Genomic DNA, 26,567 nt, shown 5'->3' with positions numbered 1-26,567 from the left:
CTACTCCAAGGAACTGAATACAAATGGGAAAAGTTGCACTTACAAAACACAAGAAAACAAAAACGTTACCTGTTTTTATCACTACACTACAGATAAAAAAAAAAAAAAAGATGACCCAACTCCTCGAGGTGAATATTACTAACTGTAATGGAAGTTTTGTGGAAATAAATACTTTTTTTCTTTTTGAAAACGAGTCAGAACATTTCTGGTGAAACATGCTCTAAGTATTATTCTAAAAAACATATTCCAAATCTCCATATTCTAAATTTCGAATTAAAATGTACTGTTTTGTAACATTAAGAAATACAGACCCAATGTATGGCAAGCTTTAACACTGGTTTCACAGTTTTCACACTGTTATAATGCGGTAGCCTATCTATGTACCGTATATTTGCACTGTCAACTGCCTTCCATGTTAACTTGCATGGGTGAAGCACTGGTATGCATTGCTTTAAGGCACATCCTTCTTTTATATTTTTCCACCACAAAGACGTCAAAATAGTGACGTGAACCAAGTAACCAAGTACATCAAATGTAATATATGGAGTATAGTTGAGCGTAACAGTTCTCACACACACACACACACACACACACACACACACACACACACACACACACACACACCCACACAAAGAGAGAGGTGGAAACCTCAGCTTCAGGATCTCTGCAGTTAAAACTGGAGTGGGGGCAAAAATGCCCTTCCAGAATGCCCTACAGTCCGATAGGTGGCAGTGTACTATTGATGGAGAGGCGCGCTAGGACAGCAAGCAGTGAAGAAAGATTCTCTGTAGTGTTTGGTCAAGTAACTGCTGGTTACATGCATTGTGATAAAACAAAGATGCCCATATAGCAAATAAGGATGCGTGAAAATAGTAAGTGAACACATGCTTTATATTGCTTTTTAAAACTTTGATAGCCTATGTAGTGACAGCGTGGGAGGTTTGAGCTGACTTCTCAAAGCAGCAGCAACAACAACATAGGGTAAGGTGAGCTAGCTGCATTCATGCATGCATGATCATCTCTGTTCTTTGGCTAATGTTAAACGGTTCCATTATCACTCGTTGACAAAAGGGCAGGTAACCTGCGACTTTTAGCGAGCACAATTTAATTCAGTGTCGGAGTTGATGTGCATGCATGGTAATGCTTGTACTATGGATGGATGAATGATAACTTGTCGCTGATGAGTAACGTTACAGTAGCTGGCTGAGCAAATGAACCCTCTTTCCTTTTTTAGCTAAAGAAGGTTAGGTTACGTGAAGGTACTGAGGAGCGCATCAAGAAGTAACGTAAACAGTAAGTAAACCTGTCCCTCATGTAGGTTCTTCTCTTCTTCTCAGCGTCTCCGTGTAGAGATTGCTCATATTGTTTTTTTTTCACAAGTGACTCGAATCTGTCCTTTTTTCGATAGTGTCTTATAGGAGAGACCGCAGCATCAGAGAAGTCTATGAGGAGCGCTTCGCGGAAAGAGCAAGTGTAAGACCCAACACAGCCTTAAGGCTACATATTGTCTTGCAGCTGATATGTAAGCTATTATTTCCATTTACACTTACGCTTACATTGGGTTTGCTCCACAGGCTTCTTATCAGAGGGTTGTGAGCATAGAGAGACGAGCACCTTTCCCTACTAGGACAGAGGAGGACTATGACACAGGGGGTGACTATGAAGGTCAGCGTTATGGTCCACGAGGTTACCAAGTTGATGACCAACGAGGTTACCATGGCGAAGACCAGAGAGGTTACCAAGGCGAAGACCAGAGAGGTTACCAAGGCGAAGACCAGAGAGGTTACCAAGCCGAAGACCAGAGAGGTTACCAAGCCGAAGACCAGAGACTTTACCATGGTGAAGACCAGAGAGGTTACCACAGTGGAAGCATGCATATTGGGAACGGGCGCAGAAATGCCCCTCATCAATATAAAAGGGTAAGCATGTAGCATTCTAATGGGACTAGGAAAAAGATTGAACTTGTTTTTTTGTGGCACGTCTAAAATACAAGTGTAGGCTATTTGTGGCAATTTGTGCCATTTTGCATGTCCTTAGTGTCATTTTGTGTCAAATTAGATGATATTGCTCTGAGTTTACCATATCAGATTTTGTTCAAACCTCGTCTAGAGCTCAAATGATTCCCAAAACCAAGTCCTGTAAAGTAATTCTGTTCAAATCCTATGTCTTCATATTTTCTCAGGCCTGATATAAGTGTAAATTTGGTTTTGTATACATTTGGTATCAATCATTATTATTGATAAAGTATAAGGGTAGGTTGTGTTTTTAAAGTGGTGATGTAGTAGACACATGGAAATCTAGGCTATAAGCAGCTCAAGGTGCATTTAGTGTACAAACTGCCATCATAGATATACCGGTAGTCAAATTGTTGTTTTACCTCCGGAGCAAGAATGAAAAAGCATACAATGAGACTAAGAAAATGTAATCTATGAATGAGACATTGTCATCATTGGCACTTGTGCGCAAAATGATGAAAAAAAAAAAAACCCCTGAGCTCCACTGGGATCCACATTGATTTTCTTGTTCTACTAGCTCCTCATCATACCATTTTAGTCCATTAGACCTCGTTTTATTGTTAATAGCTTGCATTTTTTGCAGTCGGCTCAATATTGATAAAGTATAGTATTTCTAGACAAAATACTGATTTAGGCGATGTGAGTACAAAAAATATATCACTAGTAGCGCTGTGCTTTCCAAATATTGGGTCTTAGCCTATATAAAGCCATACCAAAAGCATACAGTACAAACATATAATACTCCATATCATACTGTGATGATAATGAATGAATGAAGACCCAGTCAGACCAATGGTTGAAAAAAAATAAAATAAATCAGGAACAGAGTTTTATTTACATAAATTGATGCACATCAAGGGAGAGACAACATGACTTGACCTTAAAGATCCATCTCTAACTAGACAAGGAAAAAGTTAGGGTTTTAGTATTTAACAGCAAAAGATAGATAATCATACCATAACTGTAGCAAAGTCAGGAGACATGCAGTCTAACCTAATCAATGGCTGTTGACACAAAACAGACAACAATGAGTTATATCAACCCTGGTGCCTCCCATGTTTAGGAACAGTACAGATGTTATACAGGGTTACAACTCAGGAGGGTACTTTTAGTGTCAAAGTAATCTACTAGTGAGAAGTTCTGAAAATTAAACCACATATTGGAACATTGGACATAACGGTAATGCAGAACATTAAACCACATATTGGAATATTGGACGTAATGCTCTATTCCACTTTCTCTCAACTGAGAACATTGTCTTCCATCCTACAAACATATTATTGCCCAAACAAGGCCTTCAGCATAAGCCATTTCTGAGAGCATAAAATGATAGAAAATCAATGGTGAAAATGAATAATTTAGCATAATCATTTAAGTGGGATAGAATAATTATTCTAGAGGACAAACACAGTGATACAGTTAAGTGTTAAGCCTACACTTGGTATGAGGTAATAGCCTGAAATATAAGGAAACTCTATCTTCAAATGAAAGCTGATGTTTTTGAAGTATTTTATAGTGTTGTAGTGATGTTTTATTAAGGTATACGTAATACCAAGTAACAGGACTTTGTACCCTAACAGGATGAACAGTCTCCTTACTACAGAGGGCCCAGAGAAGATCCACCAACTGGTCGTCAGGTTGAGTTCAGGTGAATTTTATACTTTAGAAAATGCCCCAGTGCTGCATGCTGTAACAGTAGACTCTCTGTTGTGTATTCCAGTCTTTGGCAAACTGGTATTTCTCGTCACTGAGTCCAATTTCCTTGTGATTTTAGCAATTAACACATAGCCCACTTTCTCCTGTGACTTTGTACCTCATGAGGAAGTGAGACTTGGCAGAGTGTAGATGGTAGGAGGAGCGGTTTAAAAATCTCTGCAAGGCTTTACTGTGTGGCTGCCAGTCCTGAGAGGGAGCAAGTAGGCCGGCGAAACAGCAGCTCCATTAACTGGCCTGCCGAGCCTCAGGCCAAGCACAGCACTGCGTGGGTGGTGCGCTGCCCTCCCCACCTTGACCAAGTGTTAGAACTCGCTCTTGGTACGATTCGGCTATTTGACTTGTATTTAAAGGGCTCAGGGGGAAGTCCGATGCAGTGTTTGCAATGAGAGTGTACGTTGTTGACGAAAGAAGCGGGTGGAAATTAAGTTACCTTTTTCTGAAACTGAAATTCACTGCCTATTATATGAAAGGGATCGATAACAAGCCATTTATTAATGAATTATGCTATGTGTTATATGCTTGTGAAATGAATGCAGTTGATAAGCTTATTTTTCCACCAGTCTTCCCAAACACTTAGAATACTGTAGCTCTGGTGACGGCAGGCTGTGGAGTGAGTTCTGATTATAACCAGCAGATGGCGATAGGCACCTTTTTTGACCAGATGTTAGATTATGAAGATAACGGTTAGGCTGGGTAAATCCTGCCTGATCTGCCAGTGTTTTGGATTTTGCCCAGCAGCTCAGGCTGGAAACCTGCACACCTATCTCTCCTGCTTCCTGTCCACATCTTCTGGGTCCAATCGCAAACTAGTTTATCCAAAAGGCGCACCGGATCGTTGGTTTGATTGGTTGAAGGACTATCCAAAATTGTACATAGTCATTTGAACTATGCCCATTGATCATGCATCTTGTGCAGTAGAAATAAAGCCCAGACTCCTGTTCAATCTGGAAAGATTGAGCTTAGTATGGTGATAGGCAGCCAGACTAGATAACGGTGGTTCTCTGAAGAAGAAAATGAGATGCTAAGCAGTGGGACATTTTTGGTGATGTCATCGACATGTACCAGTCTTCAATCCCCCATCTCTATACGGGGAAACATTTGCATTCCAAATCTACATTAGTCCATGGCGTGCATGCAGAATATTCTTCTTCTTTTCATTCTTCAGTGCCTTGAGAACCTTGAGCCGGCTAAAGAATCTCAAGATCGCTGGACTTTTGTCCACCCCCACGAGCCTTGCAGCATTCTCATTTATAGAATATTTTTTTAAAGGTGCCATTTATTCCATTTAATCCAAGATGGATGGATTCTGGCATTGCCCTACTCCCTGCGACCGTGCAGCCCCGCCTACAGATCCCCAGGTGTTGAGAGAGGCACTCTACCTTCTGATCTGTTCAACCTGGGCGATGACTCTATGTCCCTCCTCGCCTCCGACTCCAAGCAGGAAGTGGCCAGCATCGTTCCCCAGTCCCAAGCAGAAGAGGCAGCCAGCCACATGATCGCAATTGATTCCGCCCGTGCTGACCCTTGCGCTTGGATGGATCGGGCTACTGCGACACTAGGTATCCCGTGGCCAGCTCCTGAACCGCCTGCAGTCTCGAGACTAGACGGCATGTTCTCTGGCGCCAGGCCTCAAGGCCACACACTGGGCCTTCCAATAGCCCCAGTCCCAGCATCTATGGCTGATCTTGTCTGACCTCTCTGACAAATAACGGCTCCTCCTCCTTGATGCTCTCTCGTCTCGCCTGATGCTGTTTGACCAGGGCATCGCTATACTGAGATCCAGGTGCGAAGCTGCCCAGAAGGATGCTGCTACCCTTCACTTGATTGCTGAAGCATGCTACATGTGTGTTATAAGCCTATGAAATCAACACAGTTGATAAGTTAATTATTTTACCTCAGTCTTCATCCAACACATAACAGCTATGGTGACAGCAGGCTGTGGAGTGTGTTCCAATTATAACCAGCAGATGGCGATAGACACCTTTTTTGACAAAACACAAATTGAATGGGAGTATTGAAGGGGCATTTTTAAACTTTGTATGTCTCCCTGTTTCTTCCAGTGCTTCACAGTTCCACAAGACCATAAATCAAACATGGCAGGCCTTTCGCCATCTTTGCATTTGACATCTGCTTGAATGGTGGGCTTGTCAGTGTCTCGCAGACTAATGTGCACTGAACAACCCGCTGTGTCAGATGTGAACTCAAGATGCTGATGCTGACTTTGAATGATACCTCACCAGGACTGCAAATGCAGTGATCAATCTAGGATTCAAAGCATGGTGCATCATTGCATGTGCACAGCACATGTTTTTTTTGTGCAGCTCAGATATAGACATCTGAGATTCTTCTCTTAAAGCACGAGCATGGCCAATTCCCTGGTCTTCCCTCAGTATTGGCATGCAGTCAGACACGTCCCATGGCTGCAGGATCAAGAGCCTTGCTGACTGAAAACCAGCATTACTCGCCCTCCCCAAATACGTACGGACACATAGAGACGCTACACTTTTCATACATACCAGATACCAGCCCTTTCCTTCCTGCTCACTCATGGCCGCCCATACTGCCGTTTCTGGGCCAGCCTAAAGGACAAAGGGCACCACTGTGCGCCCTCTTGGCCAGAGCCCAGGTACACACACACACACAGCGTACACCTGAATGCCCACCCTTTACCATGGGCCAGCGCAGAGCCTGACTGGTTTGCAGACTCAAGCAACTTGCACACACCTGGTGCAATGGGCTATGTCTAGTGCTATCTTATATATCCACTGTAAAGACTGCTTTTTAGAAAGCAATGGTTTGCTGGATTGTATGTTGATTTGTCAAAAGTGGCATTATGAATACTTAAAACTGTGAGTGAAAGCTTGGACAAGTGGGTCTGATGGAGATGATTTTACTCCAGTGTCTGAGCTATGAGCCAGGCCGTTCTTTGCTCCAAAACTGCGATACTATGGCAATTTATCAATATTTGATCCCCGTTCAGATTTCTTTCAGTTTGGGGATTTCGAGTCACACATACAAGGGATAATCCACAGTGGTATTAAATGATTTTCCAGCGCTATGGGGAATCAAAGAATGATCCAGTGTGAAGGCTTTGTCGAACTGCAGTGCTGTTTAAATATTTAGAACAGTAAAAGACTCTTTTTATTCTTCCATGTCCATGAAATCATGTCAGAAGTCACTATTTGTTCATGGAATTATTTAACACCACCCAGTCCTTCTCTTTCATGTCTCATCAGATAGAGTTTCTGTTTTTGGTAAAAAAATCCAACATTTGATCATTATAAAATCTGGAACTACATTCCTCTAATGCTTTTTCCACCCTTCCAGGACCATCCTGTCCTTGTGTGTGTGTCTTGTGTAGTGAATCAGCCAAGTGCCTTCTGTGATGAGTTACTGCTTGGGTGATGGAGTGTGGTTTTGTGTGTATCTGTCCGTGCATGTCTGTCCTCCCATGTCTATTTGGCAAAATTCCTCAGGAAGCCTCCGCAGGAAGTCTTTTGTGGACTCGGCCATGGGCCGGAGGTGTTGTGCAGGCCTAGTGGAGATGGGCCCTTCAATCATCATTTCATCCCTTTTGCTTCGCCTTAACTCCTCTGAAGACTACTCGGCTTTCGTTTTGTAACTTCTATATAAATCACCATATTCATGTGCACACATACCTGCACATGCCCTCAGATTGAAATGGTGAGCATCTTGGGGCTGGTGCTTCTTAATTTAGCCTGCGGGACATACACACGTGTGCGCTATGTAGGGGAATGGAGTAATGCTTCCTCACAATTTAGCTGTTGATGCTCCAGACAGGAGTTTCTCATGGCATAGAGAAACACACAGAGAGAGACACACGGACGCTCACACAGAGGCGCTCGGAGAGAAAGGGCCCAATGTGGTAATGTGTCTGGCAGCAGGGGTTCGGAGAGCCCACGGGGCGAGGGAAGCCACGCCGCTCAATCTGCCCTTTGTGCCTCTCTCTCTCTCTTTCCCTCCCTCTCAACCTTCCTCCCTCCTTCCCTCCCGCCGGACCAGACCAGACCAGACCAGATGATGAGGAGCCGCTAATGAGCTCACCGGCCGCCCTGTGAAGTGCCAGAAGTACAACTAGTTGGCAACCGACCCCCCCCCCCCCCACTCCACCCCCTCCTCTCTCAACCATCAAAGTCACCTCACAAACCCTCACCCCACTTTAATGGTTTGCTCTAAAGCATCCTGAAGCCATAATTACTTGTTTAATATATTGTGTGCGGGCTGGTAGCCGATGTATCTCGCTGGAGTTGAAGTCGTTAGGATGATTAAAGAGAAGGGCGTAATCAGCTGCAACTGTTGATCGGGTGAGGCTCACAATTATCTGAATTGCTGAGCGATGTACTTATTCAGTTTTTCCCTTTTTAAAATAGCTTGTCTTTTTATGTAGCTTATGCTTTTTTGGTGGTTGATGCTGGGTTCACATACATTATGGCCTTCATTAACTATGGCTTCCATTAACTTTGTCTTTGACAAAGCTTTCCAGAAGGCTTACAGGTGTAGTTAGAGAACAGTTCCAAATTTAGGCTCAGCCCAGAATCGCTGTGGCATGTTTCTCTCCAAGGGCTCAGCAGTTGCTCTCTATGCTAAGCATGAAAGAGCAGCCATGTTTGTTTTGCCCTGATGGTGTGTGTGTGGAGCCATCGCTGTATCTCTTCTCTTCAGAGGCTCACCCGTTTCATCATCACAGGGGGACCCACATACCTGTGTCACCAGCACCTGTCCAAGCTTGCCATAGAGTCTACAAATAACCCTTCGGTCCATCACACCATCCCATATACACCCCAAGTGACACTAATGTCCCATCCCACGACAGGACACAAGCAAGATGTCAAGATAAAGTGGAATGTTGATCTGACAAGATTTAAACATTATCCATAATTAATAAATGATATCTATTCATTCATTGATGTAAGGAGAAATATGGAGGGGTTTTTTTGTGCTGTTCAGGAGACAGAGCCTCCATTCTAATAAGCTTTTTTAAAGCGAGCAGCGGCAGTGGCTTGGCCACTTCAAACGGGTCAAGCGTCATTAAAGCGTGAGGCCCATGTAAAGCCTGCTCTTTGTTTGGGCTACAGGCCCAGGTCAGGCCGAGGTCGTGGAAACCAGGTGCCATTGATTTGTTTATGCCGCCAATCAGCTCTACGGCACGTCGTATAGCGGCTGATGGTCGGCCGGCCAGATCGAGAGCATTGGCCGCCAGGACAATGGAGCGACTGCCAATAAAGGCTCCAGTGATTTTACTGCTGTGTGGGGTAGATATAGCTAAACAAGACCAAGGGAAAGGCCAGAGAACCATTGTCTGGTTTGTATTAGCGCATTAGCATTTATTAGTTCACTTGTAAATTGGCAGCTCCCAGTCTGAACCAAATATTTGATGTGTGAAATTGGAGAAGGTAAGCATACTTTATGGCAGTGGTTAGCCATTACTGTGGCAAATTGAGAAGTCGGCCTGTCCGACACGGCTCAGAGCACCGCATACTGAATCTGAGGCCGATCCAGCCTATGTGGCAGGGGGCACTGGGCTCGCTGACCCCCCTTGCCCCCTCCTCCGAACAGCCAAGGGGTCAGAAGGGGCACTCTCCCGTGGCAGGGGTGCTTCAGGCTGACGGGCTCCTGTGTTGACTTTAAAAGCAGGGGGAGCGCTATCAAAATAAACACTCTAATTAAAGTGTAAAGGAGAGCAGCAAAGGCCACACTCAATTGCCCTCTCTCTTAACCTGACTGGGGCCGTGGAGCAACAGTTATGAGATGGCGGTAATAGTTTTCTCTCTCCCGTAATTGATCAAAAACATATTAGATATAATGTCTTCAAAAATAGGGTCTCGAGCCGGCAGAGTCTCACAATAAACCCCAGCTTTGTTTAGGTCATTTTCAAGTAATGACCCGCTTCGATCCCAGAACAGCTGACGCTTTGTTCTTTTGTGGTGTAGGCTTTCCATTATTTCTGCCTGGATGTGCGAGTCAGTTTGTGGGTACCATAAAATATCATAAATTGAAACGAAATGACTTACCAAATGGGATTATCCAAATTGGATTTGCATCTGCAGTTTGTACAGCAGTCATTTTCTCCATTGTGTGACTAATTCTGCCAGAAACTTCAGTCGCTCCATTTTCTGTCTGTGTGTAGGGCCAGCAGCCGGGGAGCTGCCCCGCCTAGCGTGAGGGGCCAGAGGCCGCCCCCGCCGCGCTCCATGCACACCCCCAGCGGAGATGACACCGTGATGCACGCCCTCAGGAACATCGATAGATCGTACGTCGCTCAACACCGACCGCTGAAGTGATGGTTACCAGCCAGTAGTCCCCTGCTGTTTTCAGCAGTTGTACAGAGAACATTCAATGTGATGACTGTTCACTGTTTCTGTCACATGTAGCTACCATTGAGTCACAAGCTTCCTGAAAAGACCATCTTTAAAGCCTGATGTTCTCTTCTTTTACAAGGGAAGACCTCGAGGGGCTCAGACGTAAAGGCCCTGGTCCCCCAGTACATGAGCGCTCACCAGCCAGAAGAGACATCCCTCCCTCCCCCCACAGTCGCTCAGGCTCCAGCATCAGCAGCAGAAGCTACTCCCCAGACCCTGGCAAAAGCTACTCCTACCCTAACCAGCAGAAGAAGAGTAAGTGTGCACTGTGCAATCTGTTGGGGGACTATTTTAAGATATTGTTGTCAGTGGAAAAATGTTCAGCTCCCTGTTGCAGTCTAATGTTATGGGAACTGCCTTTATAACATTTTCGAAGCTTAACTAAGTATAGGAAAGCATTAAACTTTGAAACCAGCTGGTGTGTGTGTGTGTGTGTGTGTGATATTTGTATATGTGTGCAATCACAACATGTAGCTCAAGGGTATAGAGCAGCAGGTGTCTAAATTATATGGGTGTGTGCATACTCTCTCTACTTCACTGCTGTGGGGATTTATTGGCCTAACTTTTTTTTTGTCGTCTCTTCCAGGATATGAAGAACCATATGGCTCAAGTCGAGAATCTGGTAGGTCCATCAGAGAGGGAACATTTCTATTGAGGAATCCTGGTGATAATATCCTCTGCATATGAGTCTCTAGCCTGTTGCATTAGTTACCAAACATAGTGTTCAACATTAGTTAATTATAGGTGCGGCTTCTTCTCCAAATAGCAGGCCTTTGTGGTAGCATAGCAGAAAAACAACATATCTGCCCCTTATCTTGTTTTGAAACTGATTGTAGCATCATTACTGTATATTGGCGTGTTGTTAAATGTCCTTTTTGGAGCTGCGGCCAAAATTCCCCACGCTTTATTAGACCTACTGCCTCTTGGCTCGGCCTGATCCACGGCCTTCCATGCTGAAGGGGGAAATGTCGGGAGCAGGCCCCCGGCTCTCTCAGGCTCCTCTCTCTCTCTCTCCTGGCTCGCAGCGCGGCATGTCCCGAAACCCAAGCGCCTGTGACTAATCGGAGCGCGGCGGCGCGAGCAGGGGCGTGATGAAGGCCCCGTCAGCCCTGTTGAGCAGAAACGAGGTCAGGCCGTTTCGGAGGGGCCTGAAACGAACCGCTGGAAGTGCCCGTCACACGGCAGGAATGAGCAAATGTTGGCTGGTTGGCCGAGCAACTGTAAGCTGTTCTCCTGAGCGTGTCACACACCAATTGTCACACGTTCATGCATCACAAAGCTCGAGCCAACTCTCTCCTCTTGACTACGCAGCTAAGCCCACTTCCAGTGGTGGTTTCAGATGGTCTCTGTTTGTACGTGAAGGGACTGTTGCTGATATTTTGGTCTGGGAATGTTACCAAAGTATTTTTGATACTGTCCCATAAAAAGCATGATTAGTTATGAGAAATGCACCCTCAGGACCCATATGATTTGGATATGACAAGTGAAAAATTGCATGCATTGCCAGTTATTTGCCATTATTGTCTGAGCTGTCAGAATCTAGTTCTGAATAGTTCTGACCTTATCCAATTCAGTTATTATGTGGGACATATTAAAAAAGACATTGCTCACAGATGCCAAAAAATACGCTTGGTATGAATATGAAGCTAGAAAATGTGGTAGATCCTCTACAGATTTTCAGAATTGAAAAAATTGAGGACATTTTATAGCTTTGTGTGTATGTGTTTGCATTTATATTCCAACTATCAAATGCACAAAGGCGAGAACATTTTTAATGGTTGTTCTGCTTTAGTGTTGAAGGTGTGAATTTTGACCGAGACAGGGGTCTGCTGGAACATGTTAAGATGCTAATTACGCACAGGGAGCCTTGGGTTTTATTGAGGAGACGTAGCTTTTGATTCGAGGTTTGACCTTTCGCTGTTTGTGAGAAAGCAGCATGCTCTCTGACAGCTAGCAGATGTCCTCATGCTACAGTACTCTCCAGCAAGCTCTCTGCCCTTCACAAGACAGCCAGCCAGCCAGCCAGCCAGCCAACCTCAACCCCCCCCCCCCCCCCCCCATCCAGTCTGCCTACTTTGATGGATGCAACAGTTAAAAAGTTTTGGTCCTGGAATGCTGAACTCTGGCGATGCTGCTTTAACATTTCTTGGCAGATCTCTACATCTTATTATAAGTATGTTATTATATGTTTTGTGCTCTCTCTTGCTCCGTTCATTTTCTATTAAATGAAAGATGTCCTGATCGGTAAATGTGGAATCTGAGGGGAGAGAGGTTTACGCCCGAGTGGAGCGTAACTTTCTCGGCCTGCCGCTGAGTTTAATTTGATTCACCAGTAGTCAGGACAAGTGCCGTCTTTTGCTGACTTCCAAGTGGTTCCCTCCTAAAAGCGGCTCTTTATGTGGTGCTAAGAGGGGTGGTGGGACTGTGGCCTCCCTCTCATCTCCCCTCACCTCACATTTGGGTTGAGTGTTCCACCTTCGTTTGAAGCGGCAATAAAACCAGCAGCAAACAGACGGCAGTCCCCCACCCCCGCCCCTTCCCCTCGGCTGTCGTGCTAATTAAGCGACACATCAAAGAACACGCACACAGAGAGAGAGAGAGAGAGACCGGGAGAGAGGCCCAGGCAGGCAGTGGGGAATGCTGGGAGATCTGTGTCCTGCTCCCTGCGTAACGTCTGGCTCTCCCTTCTTGCCCCCCGCCCCCATCTCTCCTTTACAGGGGCCAGGCCATCTCGCCCCTGTGTTCTCCCCCTTGTGTTTTAACGCTTATCAGACCAACGTTCCTGATGCTCCTGATCAGATAAAGCTCTTCTCTGTCCATTTACAAAATGAGAACGGGAATGGAATCTGAGAGATGTGATTTCCATTTAACTAGAGCAGGGCTGCGTTCAAGAGAATTGACGAATGATTCATGAGTTCACAGAGTTGTGGTGGGGTTGTGGAGTCTCACAGATGGCTATTGTTGCATGTGAGGAAGATGCTGCTGAAGAGAGGATGGTGTCTTTGCCAGTCTGTTGTTTCTAAACTGCCCTCGCTTGGTGCCAGACTGACAGGGGATGCCCATCCATCATTCCATGGCGTGCTGAGATGAAGCTTGGCATGCCTAGCACTCTGGGTGTGAGAATGTAGCGTCCCACACATACACACACACACACACACATACACACACACACACACACTCACACACACACACACACACACACAAACAAACACAGTCTTTCACTCACACATTGCATGCCAGCTGCAGCTTTTGCACATGAGGAGGTGGAATACACCATCCTGTTAGCCCCCAAACTGACTGAAAAATTTAAAATCTCATTTCTTTTGTTTGACAGAGGGCTTGTTTTGTTCTCCCAAACACTCATCGTCTCGGACTGAAATGCTGACAGATTCGGCTGAGTCTTCACAGGCCACATTTGCATGGCTTTGATATCGATGTGTTTCCTGAGTTTGTCGTGATTCTGGTGAATCAGGATTTATTATCATTAGTTTGATGCCTAATCTGCATACAAGACCCTGATGAGGCACATAATTCTGCCCACTTAGCTTCAATCAGCTTTTGATGATCATCGCAAGATTTACAATTCATGAGCATATGTTGCTTTATGGCTGACAGCATGATTTCCCCCCAAAAATATGAATAGCATTCTCTATGGTCAGTCTTAATTTGGAGTTGCCTTGTGTCAGTGCTCATGATATTATTCTTCCTCTGTTTTCAGTTTTGAGTATAGTGGTCTTTTGCATAGCCTGCACATATGGTTTCTTGTGAAGATACTAGTACTGTGATTTGGTCAGTGCCTCAAAAGAGTGCTGGAACAGGAACAGGAGCAGGCTGGTTAAGTGAAATAGGGTCCCTCATATGTATTTTGTCTGATGTTTAGGTCTTTTGCAGTTGTATCGTTGTAGTGTTGGCATTGAGATATTCATGGCAGGTACAGCATCATCACTTTAGTACCGTGACAACACGAGACCAGACTCTCCATCCTCCTCCTCTCGGCCGCGGAGGCCGGGGAATGGGATGGGAGGCTGCTGAACGTGACTGCGCCCGGCCCGCCGGGGCCCCTGTCATCTGAGGACTGCAATCGGGAGCGACTCGTACGTCACTCGGTGTACTATGGCCCAGAACTGCAGTTGGCCTCGCGGATAATAATAGTCCGCTCCTGAAATACATGTGCTCCCTCCTTAACTCCTTCCTCAGCCGAGATCCGTGTCAAAGATAGACGCCACCCTGCCAAACTCCCCCCTGCACCACTGTATCTGAGCTTGGTTCAACAATGTAGACATTTTGTTCAGTCCGCAGGGTGCACAGCAGACATTATGGCTAATTGCTAATTATGCACATGGATTAAGATACTCAGAGAACGATAATTCTTCTCAGCCCTTAAGCTCTTACTATAATATTGACTTCAGTTTGCCGCGTGGTGTTAGTTTCAGGTCACAGTGAAAGTTTGAGAGGACATTGCCTAGTCATGGTCTTGAGGACCGGATTCTGGGCTGATATGAAGGCAGTGATGTCAATGTGAAAACATAAATACCAATTTTGTGGCCAGCCTGTCATAACACAGTTAGAATGAGACCTCTGATAGGAGTCGAGATGGGCAGCATGAGACGGATGAGCTCACTTACACCAGATATTGGAAGGAAATGATGATGTCATCACAGCAATCAGCTCGGGGACACGAGGTGAGGTTTGTGGGAGAGTTTTCCAGAACAAATCAATGATTGGGTGTAGTTTTTTCAGTTTTATCCGGAATGCCTTTTTGATACTGAAGTCTCGCATGAGGCATTCTGCTATTGATGGCTTGGAGAGAACTTCCACTCCAAGTTGTTGTGAGGTGATCCTCTACTGTACTTTACCCATGCAAGCAGGCATCATGGATCAGGCATTTTCGTGCATGTGTATAACCTGTGGTGTAGAAAGCACAGTCTTTCACTGCCACTGACTATGTAGCCTTGGGTATGCAAGGTGGATTTGCTGGCACACGGTTCAACACCCATGGGTGCAGGCGTCAGTCACTCACTCTGACAGTGCTGGTGAGTTCACACACCGCACAGCTCAGTGCAGACTGGTCTCCATTAGATGTTATCTCTCAGGCCTCCTACAGAAGTATGTGCGGTGTATCCACTGTATATTCTCTGTTTCCCTGAAACGCAGCCAATGGCCTCTTTTGAAAGCTTCAGCTTGCCGTTTTCCAGACCTTTTTGCAAAAAGATCTATCGCTGGCACTGTTCCCATCAAAGCTGAATAGAGGCATGGTTAGAATTAGTGAAAAAAGCGAGTGAATGAGTGCATCATATTGGAGGAATAAAGTTACCTCTCTGGGCTTGTACTCAAATGTAGGGATGTACTCAAAGCAACACCATTATGTGAACACAACACCCTCCCATTGCGTCAAGTCACCCAATGCACACTTATTTGATCCTGAGTATGAAAATCTGGGTATTTGGAACATTTTACGAGGAAAACAACTTTAAAGCATCTTGTTTGGAGCAACTGAGTGGCTGTATGTCAGGGTGGGGGGTAGGTAGCAGCAGCCAGGAGGAATGGAACGACAGGCCGAACGTGTTTTTAATTTCACCTTGGCTGGGCTCTATTGCCACAGGAGATTTCTTGAATAAAGAAAAGGGGGGGGGGAGACGAACGCGAACGTTTTCCAGCTTGGCCTTAGTTTTATGTTATAGACATATCGGAGCCTGCGGAGCACAATGCTCAAAGCGGCACAATCCGAGCGGCTCAGCCCCCATTGTTTAAGGCCTCCACAGGGAGAGTGTTAAGTAAACAGTTATTTGTCACTATTTCTCCACACTTGTGAACTCACTGCGCATTGTGCCCACCACACTTCACAATGAGTTACTGCTTAGCGGAGCAAATTGTAGAGAAAAAAAAAAATGGGTCAACCCCAATGCCAATGTGTTTCCAATCCCATTTCAGAAATTGAATTAGGCTAAAACGGGTCTAATATTTCCCTGGATTGTCTTTTTTGTTTAACTTGAATACTGCATCTGAAAATGTGGCTTTTGTCTTGTGGTTGAAATCATTGTTTCTCTCCCCCTTTTTCTCTGTCATTCTTCTCTCCCTCACTTTCTCTTTTTCCATTCTTTTTTTTTTTTTTCCATTGGTCTTGCAGTAGAAAGAGAGAGAGCATCCAGCTACATGGTCAGTGCATCGCGAGATGGATCTCCACATAGACCCAGCTCAGTTCTGGCCACCAAGGTAAGATATTCTGTGATTATCGGTGTAAAAATGTTCATTTCACTTCACACATTCCTCGAATGAATGTTGAAGAATATCCCTCACTTCCTTACATTTTATTAAAAACTGTCAGTGTGATTGGTGGTGGTAGCACTACAGAGTTTGTGTTGAAATATGATGCACCAAACAGTTTCATTGCATTTATTTGGACCCTGCCATTAAAACGTCAGTATGTATCCATATTTGCAGTACAGTCATTGTTAAAATTGTTGGCACCCCATGCTAAAGTTGACTAAAAAGAGGAATATAAAATCATCTTTTGGAAATTGATTTGAATGGCTTAAGTAATAAAATCAGTTTCGTTCAGTTAGCCTATTAGCCTGTTTGATGCTCATTGAACTCAATGCAAATCAAACAAGCTAATAGGCTAACTGAACAAAACTGAACAAAACACCATGCCTATCTCTAGGTATGGTGAAGGGTGTGTGATGATGTGGGTCAATTTTAGTTCTAAAGACCAAGGGAACTTTATCAGGATGCATAGTATCCTGGATCCATGAAATAAGTAGCCTTTAAAAATAAAAAACTGCCTGCCCCTATGTTAACCCTATGTGTTAAATTCCCATAGGGTTACATAGGGGTGCCAATATTTTTGACCCCAGTATTTTGGGAAGAACATTTATTTATTTATGATACATTATTCATTCACATAGAAAATTGGTGTGTCCTTAAAGGTTGGATTTTTCCTAATTTTATTACTTAAGCCATTAAAATCAATTTCCAAAAGATGATTTTATATTCCTCTTTTTAGTCAACTTTAGCATGGGGTGCCAACAATTTTGACAATGACTGTATGTAGCTATACTTTCCATGCCGTCGTATCCAGCCTTTGTCCCTACCCTGTGTCCACGGACCTCATTCTGTCTTTAAGTCTTTAGTTCAGCCTCGTGAGTCTTGCTCATGACCTTAGCGTTTAGCACAGGGGGGGGCCTCCCTCCCACACGCCCACATCACAGCAGTGCAGTGATGAGCGCTGATGAGCAGGACTGTTTGTGACAGCGATACGCCCAACATCGCCTCCTCCTCCTCCTCATCACCGTTTGATCAGGTCACTCTGTTTAAGGCCACGGTCACTTACCGTGACCGAAGCAGAAGATGAAAGCCAAGGGGCTGTTTGTAAACCTGACTTGAAGTGGAGCGCTCTCGCTTGGGCACTGCGGTGGCACTTGTTTTGCAGCCCTGTGCCTTTGGTGGTAGCCCGAGCGAAGAGTCGCACGGAGTGTTAATGGGGATGGTTTTTATTGCCAAATGTTTGCACCACTCTTTCAGCATGATGGCCATGACAACTCTGCTTTTTATTGATGGATAAAAGGCCAAAGCGCGTTCAAAGCCAAACAACTTTCCTGTGCACATGCTAGAGTGAAAACAGGACTCCCTGTTTTTTTATTTATACACACACAAACTGTGAATCAATAATGGTGTTGTGTTGTGATGTGTTGCGGCTTTACCTTCTTGAAGCAACTAGGTTGTAATTGTCAGGCATGCAGTGTCTTTATACAACTGAAAGCTTTGTAGGTCTGTGAAATGTCCGCTTGCGGCATTCTCATGACGCGTGTAATGTTTCAGGAGGACATTCCAGGGTTGGGTCTGGACCAGGACGACGGGCTCAAGGAGGATCTCGTCAAGGGCACCGATGACTTCCAGGAGCGCCGCGCCCAATCCATCGCCACCAAAGCCCTGGAGATAGAGCAGGTTTGGAGAGCTCCAACCGTCCTCGTTCTCAGCCGTTAGTCCCGAGTTCTGTGGTGCGGACAGAGTTCCGGCCACCATTACACCGCCGCCATATCCCGTTGCAGTGTCTAAGCACCACTTAATAATGACCACTCCCATGGGATAGCCAGATGGCTAAAGTCCTGTTGCTCTCTCAGATTATGAACTAGGATTTGGATGTGTGCAGAGGCATTTTTGTGCGGATCTTGCCGCTCTGCGTGCATACGAGTTCCAGTAAGCCTGTCTCTCGGCCTCCAGTTAAACCAGGGTAGAAATTACCTCGAGGGATTCTGCCAGCCCACCCATGAAGTGGTACCTCTTCTGGCATTGAAGTTGTACTATAACACACACACACACGCTCTCGCTCTCTTTCTCTCTTTCTCTCTCTCTCACTCACTCACTCACTCACTCACACACACACTCGCTTTCACACTCACACACTCACTCACACACACACTCTCACTCACACACTCACACACACTCACTCACCCACTCATGCAGTAGAGCACTTACTCCAACTCCAACAGAGTCTTGTGTTGGCTCTGGCCTCCCTTCGTGTGGGCCTATTTGACATGGATCATTTGATGAAGAAAACAAGAGCTGTACCACCCAAACACCTAATCCCGCTGGCCGTGTTCTCATGTGAAATATAGCTTGGCTCAATTAAGCCCCCTCCCCCTCCACCCCCTCCCCCTCCCCAAGCACACATGGCCCAGTATGGATCAGTGTTCTCAGCATATTCAGGGAAGTCCAAAGCCCTTTTATCTCAGCTGGCCCATTAAGATCACACCAGAAACTCACCTCCAGTTATTCCTCGTGAAGACATGACATGTTGCACAATACCCACCTCATACTGCTTTATCTTTTTGAGCCTGGTTATGTACACACACACACACACACACACACACACACACACACACTCTGATTTATTCCTCCTGCAGTGGAGACTCATGATTGGAGTCTCTGGTGATGGAGCCCTCTACAAGTGTGTGCCAGGGTCTGATGTCAGTCCCCTCTGCGGCAGCGCTGGTAGGGGAGAGGGCCACGCTGGGCACCGGTGACCACAGCTCATTTAACAGTGGCCATAAAAGCCCTGCCAGGGCCTCCCCTGGGGCCCTATCAGTGACGGCCCTACTGGCCAAGCAGCCCCAACACAAAAGGGCCTATTTGGCTCACGGTTTCCGCTTTGGACCTCTGCATGCGTTCGGCCACTTTCCAGAGACGCTCGTCCAGAACTGAGAACTGACGCAAGGAGAAGGGAGGGCGGTATGCGCCTCCCCATCGCCTCCCTCCCTCCCACCTCCTTCGCTGTCGTGCTCCTTCTCCCTGGCTTGCTTCTCAGGCCAAAGCTTTATCCAGCTGCTGCTGCTCTGCAGGCCAGTTTGTTGTGGGTTGGCCTGGCTGTCTGGATGTATGGGAGCAGACAGCTGAATTACCGGTATTGTATGCTGTAATTCCATGTGGAACATCACTGTTGACCGCAGTGTCCGGTCTGATTCTCTTGCAAAGCTTAGGTTTAAAGCTGCGTAGCTTGCTTTCGTCTTCAGAGAGCGATTCAGAGAGCTATTTTAGACGCGTCCCCTACTACATTTACCTTAGAAATTATAGTGGGTACAATGAGTCAAAATGGCATAGACACCTTTAATGCAAAGCATACCTCTCAAATCTGAAAGCATTTAATGTGAAGGCTCTCCAGGCTGGCCTAAGCCCTCTCGAGGTGCCAACTGAGAAACGAAATGCTTTAAAGTGACGTAAACTACAATGTGCTCAGTAATGAGTTTTATGTGGCAGATGTCATTTGTTGGCAGATGAAGCACATTTAGTGTGCAGCACTTTTTGACATTTGAAGTAGGCAGCATTTCTCACCGTGTGAATGGTGAACTGCACTCATGAAATGCCGTCTTATTACAGTAGAATGATTCAGTAGAACTGGTCTTTTTCCATTACTGAGCTGTTGAACTTGCTGATATAAACCATGTCCTGTCAGTTTTGTTTATTGGATTTATTTATTCATTCATTCATTCATTCATTCATTTATTCATTCACTCACTCAGTCATTTCACTGTGATGATAGCATGGTCTACTTTTAGAGAGTAGCCTACATTGAGCTGTGAGTCGACATGTTTTGACTGGAAGTCAGCTCGGTGGTAACTATAGCAATTATGCCATATGTTGTTTCTGGGAATTATATTGTGTCTATATCGCATAAATTATGGTTTATGCATTGTTGTAGACTATAGAAAACATTTATCTAAAGTAGTGATTTATGCTTCCATGATTGTAGGTTTTGGTATGAAGTACAGTAAATGGACTCCGTTCCCTGATCTTAAATATGCATGAAGTTGATGTTTTTTTCCTCTGCAATGTTTCTGAGTGTAATGTGGTTAAAGTGATTCGTCACACTTGAGGAACCTTTATAGCAGGAAGAGAACATTCTGGATGTACACCTGTCATGAAGTATACTTGAAGGGGAGCAGTTGCTCTGCTATTCAGATTAAGAGTTTCATAGTTCTAGTAGGGAATGCACTCAATAATCAAGAACCCACAGTAATCCATGGCAGTCTTGGCAAGCACATGTATGGGGGGGTTATGTGTCACGTAGACAGAAAACTATGTATTTAAGCTTAAACATAGTCATCTCGCCCAGGCCATACTACTGGTGGCATTTCCCTGCTCAAAGAAGAGAACCAAAATTCCGTTTGGTTGATTGCCTCAACAAAAACAATGTTCTAGACTGAGGGATGAAAAGATCATCTCAGTTGTAGCAGTCACCCTTGCCTTTTGCAAGTAATTATATTATGATTCCATTTCCACACTAAGAACTCCGGACATTCACGCATTAACTTCACATCCACTCGAGCTTTAGGTTCTTACTGTTAGGAAGTGCCTGATTGGCACATATCTCGCTCGCTTCCTCTGTTCATGCTTGAGATGAATTTCAGAGGGGTCATATGAATGGATGGACACACACACACACACACACACACACACACACACACACAGAGCTATCATTAGACGGGACTTCCCATTTAATCACACATCCTCATCATGTCCCCCTTGTTGCTCATTTTCACTAGAGATCAGTTTTCGGAGGTCCTTTCTTGGTTTTCGAATACTCCGGTAAATGTGAAGCAATGCCCAATTGATATTTAGGGATGGCATGATCATGTTATTTTGGATTTTTGAGAAACTGCTGGACGTCTATGGCCAGCCCTCGAGCCTGAAGTGGCTGGGAGTGATTATGGAAGGCCGCCATTCATCATTTCAATCAGTCCAAACGAAACGCATCCAGTCCGGCTATTAGCCCCTCCGTGGAGCGCCCTGCTTTGCAGCTCAAGTGATTAAATGCCTCTTTTAATATTCCCTAATGTGTACCAGCCCCAGACTAATCATCCCCACTTCCCTATTATCACAGACCCCCTGCCTGCCACAGCATTCATTTGTGTGTGTGCTGCTCCCCCGAATGACTGTTAGCCTTATTTATAATGTTTTACAGACCATTGCTTCTTCATATACACATACACAAGTTCCCCACCACCCACTGGCGCACCTCCTCCTCCCTCCCCCACTCCCATGCTGTGTCGGCCGGTGTGCCGCTGGGCCCCTCGCGTCTGGCCCTGCTTGTGTGGCCCTCTTGCTATCGGCCCCTGAAATCAGTCCCCAGCTCCCTTGGCAGGGGAGCCGAGCCGTCGCAGGACCCCACCTCGCCAAACAAAGAGTGCACGCGGGTCAAACACGGCCTTCCTGTTTTGTTGAATAACGGCCAGATGAAGTTGAAAAGCTCGCTGCTCACTCTAGGAAAAAAAAAAAGGCCTTCCCAGAATTACTTTTTTCTTTTTTTTTTTTTTCTTTAATGTCATGTCTATAAATAAACTCACGTTGGGGTGAGGCATTTTCCTCTTTCTCTTGAAACAAAGTGTCTCTCTCGCTCTTTTTATATCTGTGAAATGGATTACGGTTTTTGATGTTTGCATTGCCGTGGGAGTGTCGGGGGAAATCAGTTAATTAAGAGTTTATTGTTCATTGTGGCCAGTATTCTGCATTCTGTGCTGCTGCTTTGAAGCAGACAGGCAGAGTGTGTGTACGATGCGTAATGAAGTGAAACTGTAATCAGCCCGAGCAGATGCTAACACACAAAAGTCTCATGGAGAGTCTTGTTTTGAAGGATGACAAACACAATCAGTTCAAAGTAATGAAGGATGCCTAGGATATTTGCCGGCCTGAGGCTTTCTGTGGGGTTTTTTTTTAGTTGCCCCAATCTGCTCATATCCTCTTTCTAAGGCAAATTAGGTCTGAGTATCTGGCTGAAGTTATTGAAGAGAGAGAGAGGAAGCAAAAAAGCAAAAGGCTAGAATAGTTGGTTTCAGTGTGTAGATATTGCTCCGAATGGGGTTTTGACCTTTTGGTCCTTAGCATATTTTTTTGCGTGGAAGAATGGCCTTGTTCCAGTCTGTTGTGGAGGAAGGCCACACGTGCTGTATGTCTGCAAGACGTAGTTGTAGTCAGAAAGCTGTTATTATGTGGGTGACTTGGTTGGGTCAACATAAGCGGCATTCTTATTCTTGAGTCTCCTCACTTTTTTGGAAAGGCCACTTTGTCCTGACGGTCAACTCAGTGAATGTGAATCATTTTGAGTGTTTTTTTTAAGGAGGAAATGATGACCACTAGAACAAAAAAGAGACAATTTTGTAAGAAACATTTTGGCCCCCCAAAACATTTTATTCTTAATTGTTTCCTTGTGTGGTTTTGCATGTGATGCCAGAGAAGCACATCTTCAAACTCATGCATATCTCTGTGCTCTGAGCAAATTGGCGGAAAATGGTTCCGTATCAGAACCAGTAAAATAACGTAAGCAATATTGATGGTGTAAACTATCAAGTTTTCCTCCACCCATGTCTCTGGATCTACTCTTTGGTTAGCAAGAACAGATGATGATGGGAAATCATCTATGAACCATGTCAGACAACATGCAACCTGCAGGATATAGGCCTAATACGAAGAGGCCATGAGGGAAAATCCTTACAGGCCTCAGTTTACCAGGCATACAGTAGTGTACTTCAGTGTTCAGTTTATCTGTAAGAAGCAGCCTTGTTGGGAAAAAAGGCTTGTTTCCTTGATAGTCTGTTCTATGTCACTAACCTTTTTTCCACAATTGTCCTCCTGTAGCCTGTTTGTTTTGGGTGGTTGACAGCTGAGATACAGTTAAGGAAGATAAGAACACAGGCTTTGCTTGAGTTTTCGAAACATCTACATTGTTGTCCCACATTTTGTCAGGCCAAAAAACTGCATTCTATTTCAGTGATTATTTTTGCCTGGCTGATCTTTTTCAGAGGTAATTGGTGAAATCAAGTCATTTTTCCTTAACTGGATGAGAATAGCCAAGTTCTTTTGGCTCACTCATATGATTTTTAATTCAATTTGATTTCAACCTGCTGTGAACCTTTGGTCTGACTTGTCGTCAACGATCTTGACTTTCTCCCATTGTTTTAGCAAAGCTTCTTTTACTTTGCCTCTCTCGTCTTCCTCTGACCCCTCTCAGGGAGTATTGTGTTTCTTGGCCTAGTCTCTGACAGTTACCAGAGATGTCTCATACTCTACCTCCCCCTTCCTTACTTGTCCACAGTGCAGGCTATCAGAGAGGCTACACAGGCCCCTGTCCCCTGGTGAACTTAACAGCCAGAACAGAGCAAGAGAGTCTGGTCCTCCAGTAGCTTCCCCACACTGGAACCATGTCTCAGAACAGTTGAGACTCACTATAGTTAGGGCAACCCCCAGCATTTAAACCGTGCTTTATGGGAAACCACATTCAACTGTTGACATTATGTGGCTAATGTGATTACTTTCATTGGGCGCTTGTTGGTGATGCTTTTGTAGAGTCTCAACAAGTATATGCCGAGTGCTTTCTTGTTTTGTTTTGAAGCAAATAGTCACCTATCCTCTCTCATCTCTCATCGGGACATTATGGATAAAACCTGAAATTAGCAAACTTGCTTTCACAGCATTAAATATGATGAGCTTTGTGCTGGGGAGCTACTGGCACAGGCAGCCCAGATTCCCAAAATGGCTGCAGGGTCTTAACATGACACAATTCTACCTCTCAGGAAGCCAGGAGCATTTGATTAAATTGCTACTTTAGAGAAGTGGGTCATTTCTCAAGCAGCTTTTTGTAGTTGTTGAGAGAAAAATTGCAGCTTTTTTGAGGTTCAGCTTGACGAGCTCTATAATTTTGTTTTGTTCCAATGATGTCTTGCAAAAGCTAATTACAGTGCTTCAAACTACATTGGTTTTGCACCCATCAAAAGAACAATTTTGACTTTTTGACACCTCAAAAAAACGACCATGATTGGTGGTCCTCTGAACTGTGTTCTGAAAGGTGCTCCACATCGGTTCTCCCAGAACAAGGCTAGAGTCTTTGGCAACGCTGACCTTTGATGCCACCATGAGAGACTTGTCAGTCTTCATTAACCTCGCCAGGAGCTGCTAACTTAAAGGACCTTTCAAGGTGATCGCCTGGTCAGTCAGATGTGTGTATGTGTGCCTGTGGGAACTGCAGGCCAGACCTGCCCCCTGGCAGGGATCAATTGGAGGCCCCCCCTCACCACTTTGGTTGCTGGCCCTCAGGTGATAGAGAGACCTCTGGTTTTTACACCTGGGTCACTTGCAGACCTTCATAAAACTCTTAATGGTCTGTTTTGTTTTTGTGGTGCTGGGCAGTATAACAAGCCATATCTGCCAGGCTATAAAGGAACGGCGTGAAAGAATTCAGATATTCCCTAACTGACCCCAGCACCTTTCGTGCCCTTTGTTTTCCCCTTCAGAACACACCTACAACTGTTATTTATCAGGGTCACATGCTGCTTGGCCATGGTTTAGCCTTAGTTAAATTTACAGGGAGTCTTGGGTTTCAGTGAGGTTCACTGAGCATAGCTCTTTGTGCTTCGCCATATGAATAACTAGCCTGGTGTCACAACACTCACTCACTTTGTGAAAAAAGTCTGGATACTCTCCATTGAGAAATCCTTCTAACCCTAGCATTGTAATGGGCATAGACTTTGAAGTCATTGGTCCTGCCTAACCAAAGTTAATACAGTCACTTTGATCAGGGATTCTTACTTCGCCTAACCTTTACAAACTAATAATAAACTGGTAGTTATGAAACAATGTATTTACCTTCGCTGTATAAATGTACACATTCATTCGCCTTCAATTTATTTCTATTTGCAGGCATTGCTACTACTGTTTACCACTGCCATTGTCAATTTAGAAACTAATGTCACCCCCACTCATCACTGATTGGCCTGCCATTCTGTTGTTTGAGGGAATGCGTTGAGGGGAGCCAGACAAGTATCTCAGTAAGACGGAAATGAGCTGAGATACAGCGAGCCCGGACTAAGCTAATGAATAGCAGCAGTAGATATAGTATGGTGGTGAACTTATCTGTGGTGAACCACCTCTCTGTTAACATCCCTGAATTCCTATATTATAGTACCGTACCTTCTCCCCACTGAAGTGTGAAGTTTTGTTCCCTTTCTCAGTTTTTAATCAGTGAGAATGTATTATTATTATTATAATTATTATTATTATTATTATTGTGAATTCCATCACAGTGCTGGCTAAGTGTTGATGTCTTGGTGTAGCTGTACAGGCAGGACTGCGAGACCTTCGGCACGGTGGTGAAGATGCTGGTGTCCAAGGAGCCGGCACTAGAGAAGCAGCTGCAGGGCCCGCTGAGGGACAGTCTGGTGGAGATGCGGGAGAGGTGTCTGGAGGACCTCCGTCTTTACATCGATGAGCTGGATGAGTTGATGCTGAGGCAAGACACTGCAACCTGACTCCTCCTGAGTCCACACCAATCCATCTCCCTCCCCATGAGAATCTCGACATCCAGCAGGCACTTTCTATCTCATTGTGAAATGTATACAACCACCTCAGCTTCGGAACTACATATGTGTTTTCAGGGTCTACTGTTACAATTGTTTTTTAATTTGTTTTTTACAGTTCACTGTTTTTACATATTTTTTTAAAACTTTCCTATATCCACTACATGGTACCAGTACTTGCTCGACGGAGCACAAATATGACATTTGTCTAAATGAGACTTGTGCTTGACATTAATTTCCTAACCATTTAGATACAGTACAATCATGGGTTGGCATTGGACCTCTTATATCCTTTCTGGATACAAATATCAGTGTTATAGTCCACTGGTGTTGAGAAACATGACATGGGAAACAAAATTGATCCAAACTTTCTGGATTTTAAGCCAGTGCATTCCTCATTTTGTATTACTTTTTTTTTTTTAAAAAAAGAACACTAAGTTAGGTTACATGTTGTTTTCAGAATGTGTTGTGTTATGGTTCTCAGTTTTTGGGACCACTCCTAATCTTTTCCACTACCAATTAAAATAGTTTGTACTGTTTCTTAATACTTGTACAGTGTTGAGTTCTTTACTCATATTTTTGTTTGTTTTTTTTATAGCTTAATTTGCCTTAAC

At 44.7% G+C, this 26,567-nt stretch overlaps 1 protein-coding gene across 2 annotated transcripts; it reads left to right on the top strand.

The window, feature by feature from the left end:
- The first annotated feature begins 742 nt into the window (after positions 1 to 742).
- Positions 743 to 26,492, top strand: LOC134093932 (periphilin-1-like). 2 transcript variants are annotated; one of them, XM_062547244.1, is made up of 11 exons: positions 743 to 872; positions 1,235 to 1,293; positions 1,409 to 1,473; positions 1,575 to 1,919; positions 3,596 to 3,663; positions 9,880 to 10,002; positions 10,191 to 10,366; positions 10,698 to 10,733; positions 16,239 to 16,324; positions 17,930 to 18,055; positions 25,711 to 26,492. In XM_062547244.1, coding segments are annotated over exons 2-11 (1,221 nt in total). In that variant the 5' UTR covers positions 743 to 872; positions 1,235 to 1,292; the 3' UTR covers positions 25,906 to 26,492. The 2 variants fall into 2 exon arrangements, with proteins under 2 accessions (XP_062403228.1, XP_062403229.1); XM_062547245.1 differs by lacking the exon at positions 743 to 872 and adding an exon at positions 916 to 981.
- Positions 26,493 to 26,567: the final 75 nt, after the last annotated feature.

Source organism: Sardina pilchardus, chromosome 10 (genome assembly GCF_963854185.1).
Source record: "Sardina pilchardus chromosome 10, fSarPil1.1, whole genome shotgun sequence".
Lineage (NCBI taxonomy): Eukaryota > Metazoa > Chordata > Actinopteri > Clupeiformes > Clupeidae > Sardina > Sardina pilchardus.
This window is presented reverse-complemented; position numbering and strand designations above follow the sequence as displayed.

Bases quoted from the DNA above. Each gene is read 5' to 3' on its own strand.
- LOC134093932 (XM_062547244.1), top strand. The intron at 1,474-1,574 runs GTAAGACCCAAC...TTTGCTCCACAG, and splicing joins GCTTCGCGGAAAGAGCAAGT to GCTTCTTATCAGAGGGTTGT. The intron at 18,056-25,710 runs GTTTGGAGAGCT...GTCTTGGTGTAG, and splicing joins AAGCCCTGGAGATAGAGCAG to CTGTACAGGCAGGACTGCGA.